General features: G+C 47.5%; 1 protein-coding gene across 2 annotated transcripts; it reads right to left on the bottom strand.

Moving 5' to 3' along the window:
• Window positions 1-969: 969 nt before the first annotated feature.
• LITAFD (LITAF domain containing) lies at window positions 970-14,407 on the bottom strand. Of its 2 annotated transcripts, XM_023936597.2 has the most exons (5): window positions 14,275-14,407; window positions 6,831-6,931; window positions 3,393-3,458; window positions 2,110-2,269; window positions 970-1,637 (listed from the first exon to the last, which is right to left on the bottom strand). In XM_023936597.2, the coding sequence occupies exons 2-5, from the start codon at window positions 6,916-6,918 to the stop codon at window positions 1,529-1,531; spliced, it is 423 nt and encodes a 140-aa protein (XP_023792365.1). In that variant the 5' UTR covers window positions 6,919-6,931; window positions 14,275-14,407; the 3' UTR covers window positions 970-1,528. The 2 variants fall into 2 exon arrangements, with proteins under 2 accessions (XP_023792365.1, XP_086710999.1); XM_086854873.1 differs by lacking the exons at window positions 6,831-6,931; window positions 14,275-14,407 and having other exon boundaries at window positions 3,393-6,772.
• Window positions 14,408-14,927: the final 520 nt, after the last annotated feature.

Here is a 14,927-nt window from a genome sequence, read left to right as displayed (position 1 = left end):
CCACTGCAGGGACAGGACAATGGTCACTGCCGGGACAGGGCAATGGTCACTGCAGGGACAGGGCAGTGGCCACTGCAGGGACAGGGCAGTGGCCACTGCAGGGACAGGGCAATGGTCACTGCCGGGACAGGGCAATGGCCACTGCAGGGACAGGGCAATGGTCACTGCCGGGACAGGGCAATGGTCACTGCAGGGACAGGGCAGTGGCCACTGCAGGGACAGGGCAATGGTCACTGCAGGGACAGGGCAATGGTCACACTGCAGGGACAGGGCAATGGTCACTGCAGGGCAATGGTCACTGCAGGGACAGGACAGTGGTCACTGCAGGGACAGGGCAATGGTCACTGCAGGGAAATGGTCACTGCAGGGACAGGACAATGGTCACTGCAGGGACAGGGCAATGGTCACTGCAGGGACAGGGTTTGGACAAGGGGCTCTTTAAGCTCTTTCAGTGGCTGGTGGTGCAGCCCCAGTGCCCAGGGCAGGGTTGGGGAGCAGCCCAGAGCTGCTGCCGTGCATCCCCCTGCCCTCAGCAATCCCTGTGCCAATGTCAAAGTATTCATGATGTTACAGCAAGGAAATACACAAAATATACTTCTCTTCCTCTGCTAATTTTTCCAGCCAGCAATAATCTGCAGCAGCTGCTGCTACTGTCAGTGTTGGGAAGGGTCTGGGCACCTCCTGGGCACTGTAATTGCAGATATTTGATTTCACCAGATAAGTGACTGTAAAGTTCTGTGTAAAGGTAAAGTCTAAAAAGTCCTGCTTTGGGAGATGATTCACTACAGTGCAGAGAGGCCAAGAGGTAAAAGCAAAGGCCTGTGGTGATTTTTTCAAGCTGTGTTTGCTGATTTTTCGTCTTTGTGCATTTGCCTTTTGGACTGTAGCTTGTTAATGTAAAGGGGGTGTCCCAGGACCTGCATCTCTGCTCTGGGTGCAGAAAGGCAGACAGCAGATGTTTTGCCAGTATTGTAAACAATAACAGCTTTATTTTCTTAGCTCATACATAACAGAGTAAAGACAGTCTCATAACTTAGTGTTTTGTTAATAAATAATCAGCTGCACTGTACTGCCCACAGCCCTGCAGGGGTAGGTCCTGCAGGGAGAAGAGCAATGAAATCCCAAGCAGTCAGTTCCAGTGCAGAGAAGATAAGAGCTTCTCTGAAGCATCCATGTCCAAACCTTGGTTAGTGGTGGGCCGAGAGGTCCAGAGGAGTCTGTGTCCCAGCTGGGTGGGAGATTTGAGAGGAGCTGGAGTACTCACCAGCTGGAAACTTCACAGCACAGGGCAGCAAGTCAAATAGAGTATAAATTAAGTGACACTGCAAATTATTCTTGAAGTGGTTTTTGTTTTAAAGCCAGTCCAACCATGTGGTAGAAAACTGGAGTTTACCAGGTGGGTTCACCAACAAGGGAGCTGCAGAACCTAAGCATAGTCCTGTGGGTTTCCAAGCAGTAGTTTTATGTGCAGAATCTTATGTCTTTAGGAAAGGAGGCTTTACATCATCTGGTTGCATAAACTTGGTTTCTATAGTCTTTTGTACCTATAAATGTGAAATTGGCAGCATGGGCAGTAATGATCTGCGTCCTTGAAGAGCTTCACAAAGAGAGGGACGAAGCAGCATCCGAAGCAGCACCTAGAGCCAGAGGGGAGATGGACATGCACAGAAGGATTACTGGCTTGCCTTTTCTCCTGGCCACAGCTGTGATTTTCCCCTGCCTTGTTCTGTCTGCCTTTTCTCTGTCTGAATCCACTTCTTTCCCAAGTCTATTAATGTTTAAAGCATCTTCCAAAATATTAATCTTCTTTGCTTCTGATATCTTATGCATGAGTCTGTTTCTGAGCCTGATTCTAAATTACAGTTGGGAAGTAGACAATGGTGTACTAATTTCTGCTTGTCTTATGGAAAGTGAAACATACTGGGTTAAATTTAGCAAGTTTGCATCCCCTGTAGCCACGATGACTGCACCTAGAAAGGACAGAGTGACTCCTCATTGAGTGGAGACGGGCAAAGTGTCTGTATAAGCACTGACTAGAACTTTGATTTTTAATTACTCATTTTTAACCTTCTGCAATGCTGAATCTGCACAATGCCCATGAAAACTTACCCAACCATGCACAGGCTGGTGCACAGGAGGTAGGACAGCCTGCCCAGTCTGTAGGTGACCTGGGTGGTGATGTGCTGGCGGCAGGAAGGACAGATTGTGGAGGTTGGTTTGCTGGAGAAGATCCCTGCCACGATGATCGGAGGCTGGGGCACCAAATAAACTGAGCTCAGGAGGAGAGGAGAGGAGAAGCAGCCAGGTTAGAAGCACAGGAAATATTTTGCAAGTTACAAAGCCTTAATTGGGAGAGTGTGGGTTCTTAACGTGGCACCTGTGTTATTATTGTTGATTTCAGATGTTTTCCTAAGAACCCCTGTGCTGGTTGTTCTGTGTGTGCCAACACATTGCAGCTAAAACCAGCCAGAGTTTGCCTGGATAAGGACAAACACAGGGAATTGTCTATGGGATAATCCCCAGCCAGGCAGTCCCCACCAGCCTCTGGTAGATGTACTCTGACACTGAGGATTTGTCTTCTGATATTTAAAATAATATGAAAATGCTTGTTCTCCCTGAAGAAGAGATTTGAAGGATGCTGGGGAATTTTCTGGATCAACTTTTCAGTGTTTATAAGAAATTATTCAAAGCAGTTTACTCTTACACCTGAATGCCATCAAACAGCTGCTGGTGCTGTCCCCAGTTAGTCTCTAGCTCATGTTTTTGCAGTCTAGACTTGACTGTCATACTCCCTGAGGGACACGCTCCTTGTAGGTACACAAGGAACATTTTCAGAAATGTTTTCAGTAAAAAAAAAAAAAAGACATTTTAAGGATCCTAAAACATGTTTAGGGTACAACTTCACAGTGTTGCCTGAGGCAAAACTTGAGGAGTGGGAAGGTATCTGTTAGACAGCACAGAGCATGTCTGAGTTCAAGTGCCTTCTGGTTTTAGGGATATTTAAAAATGCATGTCTCCTTTCCTCCTGTATGAGGTGTTATTGACTGTTCTTCAGAGCTTTTCCTCAGCATCTCCTTTAAGCTTCTCCACTTCCCTAACTAGAACAGGAACACTGGCCTTACAATGATTTGTTTTGAAAGCCCTGGCATCTGGCCTTTTTGGTTTGGTTTTATTTTAATGGTTACTTGTGTAGATTGGCTAAAGCTGGAAAATCAAGCCTGAGTCCCTTGTCTTAGTTTATCTTCTAACATTTCTGTGGAAATCTTCCAGCTTATGAGATTGTGACTGTGTCAGAAAGCTCCCAGCCTCTGTGCTGGTGTAAAAGCTGAGCCCAGGTGGCTCTGCTGGGCTGCAGGAGCAGAGCCAGGGCAGGAGCGCAGCCCCCGGCTCACCGGGCTGCTCGATGGTGACGCTTTCTCGGTAGGAGTAAGGAGGGGGGGAAGGATACTCGTAGCCCCCTGCAAAGAAAAACAGGGAAAAACATGTAAGTGCAAACAGCTTCTGGCTCCCAAAAGCCCCGTGGAGTGAGACAAGAGGGGCCTGGCAGGGAGAGCCAAATCCTGCACAGCGAGGAGCAGCCACTGGATGGGTTTGTGAGTTTTGAGAGCCAAACCTGCAGTGACTGGCTGCTCTCATTTTATAACAAAAGCTGAGACCCCAAATCATTTTCCAGGAAAGGCAGCATAACACTGAAATGATGCTCAATCTTAATTTGAGGACTCCACTGATAAAGGACTCACAGTACTTCTGCCTTCAGTGGTAACTACTCTTACTGTGAGCATTTAGAGCCTTTTCACTTGTTTAAATTTTATCAGCTTTCAACAAAGTTATTTCATTGTACTCTTCATTCCAGAAACAAAAAGTTAAAATATCTTTTTTCCTTTTGTTTTGGGAGAAGGGAAGCTGGTGACTAAGACACCTCAAGCTTTTTCAGTTCTTTTGCTAATCTTTCAAATTAAGAATGCAATCAGCCTACCTGAGGTGAAATAAATGACTGTATTAAAAAAAAAATACATTCATGAATACATTCAAAATAAATCCATGTAAAAAGCTTTACAGGCAGCTAGAGTGGATGTGGTACCAAACAACAGGACTGGTCTGAGACAGGAGGACCAGTCCCCAGGAGAAATCTTGGTTGGTCAAGCCTGGATGACACTGGAGAAACGCTCACCCCCAGGCAGAGCAGCCCCGAGCTGGGAGCCCAGCCTGTGCCCAAGATTTTCACAAACAATGTGAGTGCAACCAGGGAATGAGCCCAAAGGGATACAAATGGAATATAAAACCAGAATTTTCCAGAGTGAAATAAAATACAGTGGCAAAGGTGGAAAAAAAAAAATGTTATCAGTATTTTCTTGAATGGCTTGCCAGAGGTGGTAGAGATTTGCAATGGCATTTGGGTTTCGTGGTGGTGGGGTTTAGTTTTTTGGGCTTGAGGAGTTTTCTGTTTGATTTTTTTGTTTGGTTTTTAGGGGGTGTTATTTGTAGGGGAAAAGAAAATTTAAGTAAAAAAAAAGTGAAAAAAATAGAAGTGAAATAATTTCCTTCTGATCTAGAAAAGGAATGTGCTTAGCACAAGTGAGCTCCCACTCGAAGTGTGTTAGTGAAGGATCTGCACAAGGACAAGAGGCTGCAGCTCAGTGCTGATGTGTGCAGTGCCTGTGCCTTGGCTGAGTGGCTCACAAGTGAGACTCCTTCTCCCCAGCCTCTTGCAAGCTCTGCTGAGCTTAGAAAAAGGCCAGAGAGATCTTTGAAGACAAAAATATTTACAGGCAGATGAAATGCTCTGAAAATGAGTCAGGTTTGGAGGCCCACGACTGACACACGGAGCTTTATTAGCTCCCACCTGATCTCCCATGCAGATTGTTTCTCCAGTCCTGCTCAGTAAATGGCAATTTCCTCAGATGCAGGGAGGTAAGGAAGGTGCAGTCACTAAAGATGGGGAGTGCTGTGAGGCACCTGTGAGAGCTGTGCCAGGTTTCTGAAGGAAAAGGCAGGAGAGCAGCAGGCTCTGGCAGCCCTGGAGCTGAACTCATGGGCAGGGATTGCTCCTCCTGTAAGAGCCTGGCTGCAGAGCTCGCCCAGGGAGGGCAGCTCTGGCCAGCAGGGATGGGAGCAGAAAGGCCAGCCCTCTGTGAAGCTAGATGACAATTTAAGCAGGACACAGCCCATCCACATGCAGAGTTTGCTGGCTGAACATTTGCACATCAGGAGTATGAAGTGATTGCAGAGAAACTGCTGCAGTAAAGCGACTGCTTTTTGAAAAATTATTAACTAAACCAACAAAAATATTTATTGCCATTTTAATGATGTGTCCATTAGGAGATCCTATGCCAGCCCTGGGTTTTATATGCTGGCACAGACACTTTCTAAAGCCATCCTGCCCTGGCAAGGTTGGATGTTGGAGTCCCAGGAACAGAAAATGTCCCTTCATCTGTGCTGACAGGCTCAGGCACTCAAGAGAACTTGGGTTTAACTTAAGACCATGGAGAAGTCTTCTAAAACCGAGTGGAGAAGCTGGGAAGGCGAATGTGTGAATTAGATAGAACTATGTTAAGTCACTGGGTGAAAAATATAGAGTTTAGAGTTATAAGATATAGTATATATAGATATATAGTATATAGTATATTATATATATAATAAGAGATGAGACGACGGTTCTTGGGCATTGTTTTGTCTTTGCTTCCCTTCTTTGGGATTTGGGTATTGAAGAATCAGACAGAAAAGTATGCAGTGTGGAACACAGGTGTTTGGTTATTGGGTTAAAAGTAAAAATAAATTAGTTGGCATTTGATAATTGGATAGTTTATGCTTAAAAGGCCTTGTGGACAGAGCCCGAGGTGGCCATTTGTAGCTTGTTAGGTCAGTGCATAGAAGTGTTCACTGTCTGTAAAAATGTAATATAGATAAGGTAAAATAAACATCCTAAATCTGAATGCACAAACCATCTCTGCTCATCAATCCTGATCCTGGGGAAAAGAACCTGACACTTTTACAGTTGGTGCCCCAGAAACTTGTACAGGTGGGCTCTAGATGTGTGGGTGCTGTGATGGGTGCTATGATGTGCTGGGTGATGTGATGGGTGCTGTGCTGGGTGATGTGTTGGGTGATGTGATGGGTGCTGTGATGTGTTGGGTGTTGTGTTGGTTGATGTGCTGTGCTGGGTGATATGCTGGTTGATGTGTGGATGCTGTGCTGGTTGATGTGTGGGTGCTGTGCTGGTTGATGTGTGGATGCTGTGTTGGTTGATGTGCTGTGCTGGGTGATGTGCTGTGCTGGATGCTGTGCTGGGTGATGTGTGGGTGCTGTGCTGGGTACTGTGCTGGATGCTGTGCTGGTTGATGTGTGGATGCTGTGCTGGTTGATGTGTGGGTGCTGTGCTGGGTGATGTGCTGTGCTGGTTGATGTGCTGTGCTGGATGCTGTGCTGGTTGATGTGTGGGTGCTGTGCTGGTTGATGTGCTGTGTGGATGCTGTGCTGGTTGATGTGTGGGTGCTGTGCTGGTTGATGTGTGGGTGCTGTGCTGGGTGATGTGTGGGTGCTGTGCTGGTTGATGTGTGGACGCTGTGCTGGGTGATGTGTGGGTGCTGTGCTGGTTGATGTGTGGATGCTGTGCTGGGTGATGTGTGGGTGCTGTGCTGGGTACTGTGCTGGATGCTGTGCTGGTTGATGTGTGGGTGCTGTGCTGGTTGATGTGTGGGTGCTGTGCTGGGTGATGTGTGGATGCTGTGCTGGTTGATGTGCTGTGTGGATGCTGTGCTGGGTGATGTGTGGGTGCTGTACCAGAGCCCCCCAGTCAGCCCCAGCAGCCCCTGTCCCCCAGCCCCACGTACCGTCCTGCCCGAGCTCCGGGGCCGAGGGCTCGGGCCGCGGCTCGTACATGATCACCGGCACCTGCGGGCCCTGCTTCTCCCCAGACATCTCTGCAGCTCACCTGCCGAAGGAGGGCAAAGGAAAACCTTCTGTAGGTGACTCTCCGTGCCCTGCACTTGCCAGTCCTTCTGCAGCTCCCAGCTCTGCAGCTCGGGGGGTGCTTAGAGGGAAATGGGTTCTCGCTCTCCGGCTGTTGGCAGGCTGGAGAGCGGTCAGCTCCTGTCACAGCTCACGATGGCAGAGGTGGAGGATACAAAATACCATCTTAACATTTCTTTGTGCTGGGAAAATGTTCCCCAGAAAACACCGTTCAAACTGTGCAAGCTGGCGACTGAAAGAGTTACCTTTGCAGAAAAATTAACCAATTCTTTTCCCTATGGGTTGTCAAAGTAATCAAGGAAGGGAAGAGCACACTTGGAGCACCTATGGAAAACCTTCACGTGTGACTGAGTCAGTGCAATCAGCAGCAATTCGGATCTGTCTTTCTTTGGGTTATTGTGCAACCTTATCACCATTGTTATCGTGAGCAGTTTTGCCCTGTGAAACTATTGTCTCATCGGTAGGTGACAGGATTTTGTTGGGAAACATCCTTGTTATGGGTGACTGTGCTGCCCGAGGCTCTGAGCAAGATGAACCCACAAAATGTGTGTTTTGCAGGTGTTGGCAGCAGCTGATCCTCGCAATAAAGGCGGGTGGGAGGAAGGAGAACACGGGTGCAGATACACGGTGTGTTTGTATTGCTGTCAGTGGAAATACATTAATTATTCCTAGCTGCCCCTTGCACCAGTGTTAACTGAGTTCCTACTAGCATTTACTGTGAGAGTCCTTTGCAGGAGAAAGGCACAGCCTTTTGGGACAGGTCAGAGAGTGTTTTGGAGGGAACTTTTGGGGGAAAAAGGGGCACAAACTGCCCGAATGTGCGAGGTCAAAGAAAAGCAGCAGAGGAATTGCTGGGCAAGGCAGGGTGGTCTCAGCTGGTCTATTTCCAAGGAGTGTTGGAGGAGGAGGATGAAAAAGGGAGGATCAGCAGTGCTGAGATGAAGCATCAGCCCCGCAGAGAGAAAAAGGAAAAGAAAAAAAAAATGGCATTTGAAAATATCAGCAGGGAAGATGTGCCGTAATTTTCACAAATCTGGATGAACTGCAGGTGATATGAAAAATGGTAGCAGAATGAGTCATAAAGGGAATAGGAAGGATGCTGTGGATAAAAAAATCAGAAGTACAGCATTGGCCAAGTTATGGCCAAAGATGCCAAAAGAAATTGCAAATACACGGATAGGAGAGGATGGCTGGAGAAAGGTGCATCTCAGTATAGTTGTTATAAAGGAGCTGAAACAGGGGATTGGGAATGGCAGAGGTATTAATAGGCCATTGTTGAAGCTTCATGAGGGTCCCACTGAGAAGAACAAAGTTGAGAGTCAAGAGAATTTGGGTAGGATGAAGCTGTGAGAACCAAGGGAGAGGAAATGAGAGCCTGTTGGTAGTGACTGTGGGCTCAGGAGTGTGTAGATAATGTCACATTAGCGGGTGTTGGCCAAGAGCTGTTCTCCTGGGACCGGGATTAGTGGGGAAAATTACAGGGAGTCTCCAAGTTTTTGTCTTATTCCTATCTTGGTACACTAAATACTGGGTGGTGTCCATTGGGATGACACTTCTGCAGAATTCATCTCGCTGTGAAACAGGAAAAAGAGGAAAGGGCTTTTGAATTCCATCCAGTTCCTGTAAGCTCAGGCAGGCGCTGCAAGAGGCGCAGGGTAGGAGGGAATAATAGTGGCTAACACAGTGAGAACTTGGCAAGTTCAGTGCTGTGAGCAGGCACACACTGACTAATCCTGGCTCCACCCAGCCTGGGATCAGGATAACACCACCGGGAGGATGTGCAGGGCACGAGGGGCAAAAATGAATCAGCAGCAGAGCAGGGAATAGTGCGGGATGCCGGGTCTGTGTCAGGACAGGGAATAGTGCGGGATGCCGGGTTTGTGTCTCAGAGCAGGGAATAGTGCGGGATGCCGGGTTTGTGTCACAGGACAGGGAATAGTGCGGGATGCCGGGTTTGTGTATGAGAACAGGGAATAGTGCGGGATGCCGGGTTTGTGTAACAGGACAGGGAATAGTGCGGGATGCCGGGTTTGTGTCACAGCAGGGAATAGTGCGGGATGCCGGGTTTGTGTCACAGCAGGGAATAGTGCGGGATGCCGGGTTTGTGTCAGGACAGGGAATAGTGCGGGATGCCGGGTTTGTGTCAGGACAGGGAATAGTGCGGGATGCCGGGTTTGTGTGTCAGGACAGGGAATAGTGCGGGATGCCGGGTTTGTGTCACAGCAGGGAATAGTGCGGGATGCCGGGTTTGTGTCAGGACAGGGAATAGTGCGGGATGCCGGGTTTGTGTCAGAGCAGGGAATAGTGCGGGATGCCGGGTTTGTGTCAGAGCAGGGAATAGTGCGGGATGCCGGGTTTGTGTCTCAGAGCAGGGAATAGTGCGGGATGCCGGGTTTGTGTATGAGAACAGGGAATAGTGCGGGATGCCGGGTTTGTGTCAGAGCAGGGAATAGTGCGGGATGCCGGGTGTGTGTCTCAGGACAGGGAATAGTGCGGGATGCCGGGTTTGTGTCAGGACAGGGAATAGTGCGGGATGCCGGGTTTGTGTCTCAGGACAGGGAATAGTGCGGGATGCCGGGTTTGTGTCAGGACAGGGAATAGTGCGGGATGCCGGGTTTGTGTAACAGGACAGGGAATAGTGCGGGATGCCGGGTTTGTGTCACAGCAGGGAATAGTGCGGGATGCCGGGTTTGTGTAACAGGACAGGGAACAGTGCGGGATGCCGGGTTTGTGTCAGGGCAGGGAATAGTGCGGGATGCCGGGTTTGTGTCAGGACAGGGAATAGTGCGGGATGCCGGGTTTGTGTATGAGAGCAGGGAATAGTGCGGGATGCCGGGTTTGTGTCTCAGGACAGGGAATAGTGCGGGATGCCGGGTTTGTGTCAGAGCAGGGAATAGTGCGGGATGCCGGGTTTGTCTCAGAGCAGGGAATAGTGCGGGATGCCGGGTTTGTGTCTGAGAACAGGGAATAGTGCGGGATGCCGGGTTTGTGTCTCAGAGCAGGGAATAGTGCGGGATGCCGGGTTTGTGTCAGAGCAGGGAATAGTGCGGGATGCCGGGTTTGTGTAACAGGACAGGGAATAGTGCGGGATGCCGGGTTTGTGTCAGAGCAGGGAATAGTGCGGGATGCCGGGTTTGTGTCTGATCTAAAGAGGCTGCTGAGGCAGACGCTGCGGGCTGAGGCTGGTGACAAAGCCCTGCAGTGTGTCCCTGTGGGTGTCTGGCTCCATGCTCCAGCAGCTGTGTGTGCTGGGGGAGCACTGCTGGGCTCAGCTCCTGCAGGAGCCTCCCCAGCCTGTGCCGGGAAAGGCTCGGGTACCCTCTGGGCCTGAACGCTGCACTTCCAGAGGGCCAGGAAAGGCTTTTTCTGGGGTTCTTTATGCAGCCCTGCAGAGCCTTTAACTTGGCATAGAAGCGCTTGCTCTCAGTCCTCGGTTCCAGCCGTGTGTAAGGTGCCTGAGAGCCCCTTGGGACTGTGACCCCAGACCTGTAGGTGGTGCTGCCATAAATCAGAGCAAGAGATTTCCCTCCTTTTCAGGTGTTGGAGAGGAAGATATGGGAGAGAACTGTGTGAGTAGCCCTGGAGGAAGGAGCCGTAAGGAGAAATACCAGGAGCAGTTCCTGAAGAGCAGGAAAATGCCCTGTAGACTTTCCTACAGCAACACCCAGGAGGGTCACCATTAACAGCAGCGATGTGAGGTGTCCTCTCTGCAGTGACCCCGAGCAAATAGAGCAGCCCCTGGGGCTCTCCTGGGGTCTGTCCGAAGCACAGGGACTCAAACTACTGCAAACTGCTTGATTTGCAGGCAGAACTGTGTAGGGACACCAAATCAATTCCCTGTCTTCTCTCTACATATGGATATAAACCAGTTTGCACTGGAAAATAAAGCTGACTTTAAGTCCTGTGGAAATCAGTATTTCAAAAGAGAAATAAATCTCACCCTGAGGAATATGCACAGAGCCAATTCAGCCAAAGAAAGGTGCAAATGGCAAAGCCTTTCTGTTCCAGGAAGGAGAGATTCCAGGGAAGGATGAGCAGGCAGTTTCCATCATCTTCCTCTGATTTGCTCCAGGGTCTTGTGTTTGGGTGTGAAGAGCAGCCTGGTGCAGGCAAGCAAAGCTGTGGAATTGCAGGGCACAGCCCCACTCTCCAGCTCACACATGTGCACCTCTGCACATCCCTCCTGAATTCCCTGCTGGCTAAATAACCCCACAGGTGGGATTCATTCCAAGTGTGCCTGCAGGGGCACAGGCACTGTCATCTGTGCTTGGAAAGGGGTTTCATTTGAAAAGCAAAGTTCCCTGCAGTGCTAATACTTCCTTCAGGTTCATACCTGGCTCTCAAGGATGGCATCTCAGCAAGCAGTGACTTCAGAAGAAGTGTTTAATCTCCATTCCAGCTTCATCTGATGCCAGTGTGGGATTTGCCACTCAGTGAGGGTGTGTTCAGAGACAGAAAAAAGGGAACATGGAATCTGGGAGGAAACTTTAAGATTTGGATGTTTGAAGAATCGAGGGTACTACATTCAAAAGTTTGGTATTTTGGAAGATTAGCATTAAAACATTATGATAAATGATCTCCACATTTCATGGACATATGGAAGAATAGCAGTTTTCTCCAGTGGCCTGTTGGCTTGTAGGCCAAAGGCTTTTACTTTGCTGCAATGTGTTCTGTTTCTCTTGCCATCACTAGCTTAACATTTCCTGGGCATTTAGCCCTTCCAGCTGTGTTTATCAGGCAATTTAAAATTCTGATATTTTAAAGGGTGGCCATAAAATGCCATTGTTGGCATGTAAGTGCATCTGGGGCTTGGACAATATCAAGAGCCTGTTTCACTAGATTGAAGCATTTAATTCCAGGTTTTGGCTATCAATGAAACACTGAATTCCTCAGGGGGAGATCTTTTCCCTTTAGTCCTGAGTTGGTCATTTCGGGTAACATCCACAGTGTGCTGAGAGTTTTCAGATGTTCAGCAAGGAATAGTTCCAGCTCTAATACAGACAAACATAACTGGGGAGCAGAATTCATGTATTTGCCCATTCTCATTCTTAAATAGAAGCTAAAAGAGAGGACTGCTGGCAGCAAGTAAGAAGTTGGACTTTACAAAACATTCATTATATCTGAAGTAGACAACCTTTCCAAGGGGATGAAGAACTCTCTGCCAATTCCCCATTCTACTTGTGAAATTAATTTTTTAGCATCACAGTTATTCTGGCCTTTAAGCCTGAATCAGGTTACCAGCCTCTTCAAATGGAGAGGATGTAGCTGAGGGGATAGACTGAATATGCACCATATTTCTTACTGCAAACTCTTCACCTGGTTCCCTTTTCTTGTCTGTTGACAAGACAGAGAAGCTCCCTGACATGTGCACTCAAGGCTGCTGGAAAGGCAGGCACTGCCTGGATTTTCCAGTCCTGTCCCACATCAGATGTTTATGTCAGGTTAGTCCTTGGTGAAGGGAGCCCCAGTCTATAATTCTGTACATTTACTGCTCCTGCTGCTCTCACCTTAAAGCAATTCAAAACACTGTAAACTTTCACAAACCTTCTAGTCTGGAATTATTAATAGCAGTTTCTCGCTGTGTGCTATTGTGCACATCATGCTTTCACAGAAAAACCTTCTCCCCTCGAGCCAGCCCAGAGAACATTCCCGTCCCTCTGCAGCCTTTCCTTCACAGGACTAAGCAAGGCTTTGAGTCCTTTTCATTTCTGCACAGTGACTTCACCCTCCTTGCCCACGAATAGTCAGTGACCTCTTTCCTCAGCCTATGGAATGGTATGAATGTCATCTTGTATTTAATGGAAAAGTTGTCTGCAGAACAGTCCAGCAGCACTTATTTCCTTTTCCCAGCCACCTCATGCTGATGGTTGGTATTTAAGTTGTCATTAACCAGCAGCAGGTCTTTCTCCTCCAATGTCATTCTGTACTAATGAACTCCCAGCTTGCAGCTGAAATTTTCAGCAGTTTTCTAAGTGCACTGCTTTGTCACATTATAATGCACACAAATGCTGCCACAGCAGGTCTCTAACTTTTCTTATTCTGTGTAATACATTTTCTGCTTCCATAATTTGTTTCTTAAGTCATACATTTTATTAGCCACTCCTATATTTCTGCCAAGGTTATTAATTAAAATACTGAATAAGATCCATCACTGCTTTACGTGCTAGGCTTTGATGCAAACCAGGTTTATCTATTAAACCTTATTCCTTAATTTACTGTTTGAAGTATAATCCCTTGTTCCCTTGAGATGACCAACTTTATTCACATTTAAAGGGCACTTGCTCTGAAGGGTGAGCACAACTGAGCCCTGGGATTGCATTAGAACTTGTCCCTCCCTAATTGCCATTCCAAAAATAGATAATAACCACTAAAGGGATGTATTGTCCAGTGGTTTGTGTATTAACCTGGACTGGGGAAAAAAATTTTGCTCAGTTCCTGTTTTGCCACAGTGACATTTAACAATTAATTAATCTTGGTTTTCCTTAGCTCTGCTGTGGACAGAAATACTGTTTTGGGGAGATACTGCATCAATTCTGCTGTGACATGGTCACATTTGGTTATGCCTTTAAACTTGAGCAAACAGAAGATAGGAAATGCTGAGTTTAGATTCAGCCTTTGTCCTCTATGAACACAATTTTATCTTTCACATTCCCTTTTAGTCTTCAAAATTGAGGGCAGCCTTACACAGTTGTTTCCAGCACTTAATCATTACTTTAAAAATTGATGTTTGCCAGCTTTTAATTTAATTCCTTTATAGATGAGCGTTCCCTCACCAACAGCATTGAATCAGGGGTAGCCAGCATTTCATTTACACCCTTTTAAAAAGAATGTCCATAACTTGTCCTTCAAATGAAAGCTGATAGAGAAGCTCAAGTAATGTGTCCTACAGCATCTGGAGCTGGTTTAGCAACTCTTACAAAGTTATTAGGAATAAATTCACTTGAAGCAAGCAGGTGTGTGCCCTGCTTTTATGTGAGAGCTTTCCTATGGTGCATCAGTTCAAATTTCTGTCCTTATTACTGCTCTCATTTCCACCTTCTCAGAAAGCTCCTTTTCCTTTCTTCCAGCTCTGATCTGTTCTAGGAGAAAGAAAATATCCTAAGAAAAATCCTGGCCTATAGATTTTAGGAACAGGAGAGAGGCTTGCAGATTTTCAGACTTTGACATTTTAATCTCGAAAAGTTGACAGTGACACCAGAGAGCCACAGTCCCTGAGCTCACTCTGCTTCAGTCCTTGGCACCTCCCTTCCTCTCCTCCTGAGGAGCAAGCACAGCCTTCATCCCAGACCATTTGAAAGCTCTTACCTTTCTGTAGCTCTGGCAGATCCGGGGAGGAAGAGGAGGCTTCAGAAGGTGTTCACTTGATCCATGTCTGTGCCCTGGCTGAGCAGGGCCATGGCCCTGGGTCCTGCCCCTGCAAGGTGCGAGTCAGCCTCACTGAAATACCTCAGTGCACAGGCTGTCATTACCCCAGTTTGCCACAGCCCCAGCCCACTGCTCACACCTGCTCTGTCACACAAGGAATGTTGTGTGACTGGCTTGCACCACAGGATGTTTTTGTTGCTTTGTTTCATTCCCAATATCCCAGAGATTTTCCTTTGTGCCAAGCTGAAAGCTGAGGGAGACGATGAGAATCAGCCCAGGAATAACTTGGAGGCAGTGGAGAGAGAAATATGTATCCTCAGCCTTTGTGCTTCTCTGTGAGAAAAGAATGATAAAAAGCCACAGGTACAGGTGTATCTGGGGCTCTGATATTTTATTATTGAAATCACTTTAAATTTCTGACCAGTTAAGTGTGCTTGGATCAGCAAAGATCTCTGTGCAGGCTGGTAACCATTGATATTTTAGCTGGGATCTTCTTGGTAACCAGGTGTGTAGCTGACCTGGATTTTGTTAAATAGATGCTTTGTGGTGGGTTGCCAGATGCCCACCCAGGTTCTCTTATTCTCCTCAACAGT

The sequence above is a fragment of the Cyanistes caeruleus genome, chromosome 17, assembly GCF_971803275.1.
Source record: "Cyanistes caeruleus chromosome 17, bCyaCae1.hap1.1, whole genome shotgun sequence".
Lineage (NCBI taxonomy): Eukaryota > Metazoa > Chordata > Aves > Passeriformes > Paridae > Cyanistes > Cyanistes caeruleus.
The sequence above is the reverse complement of the archived record's forward strand: the minus strand, read 5'-3'. Positions and strand labels throughout refer to the sequence as shown.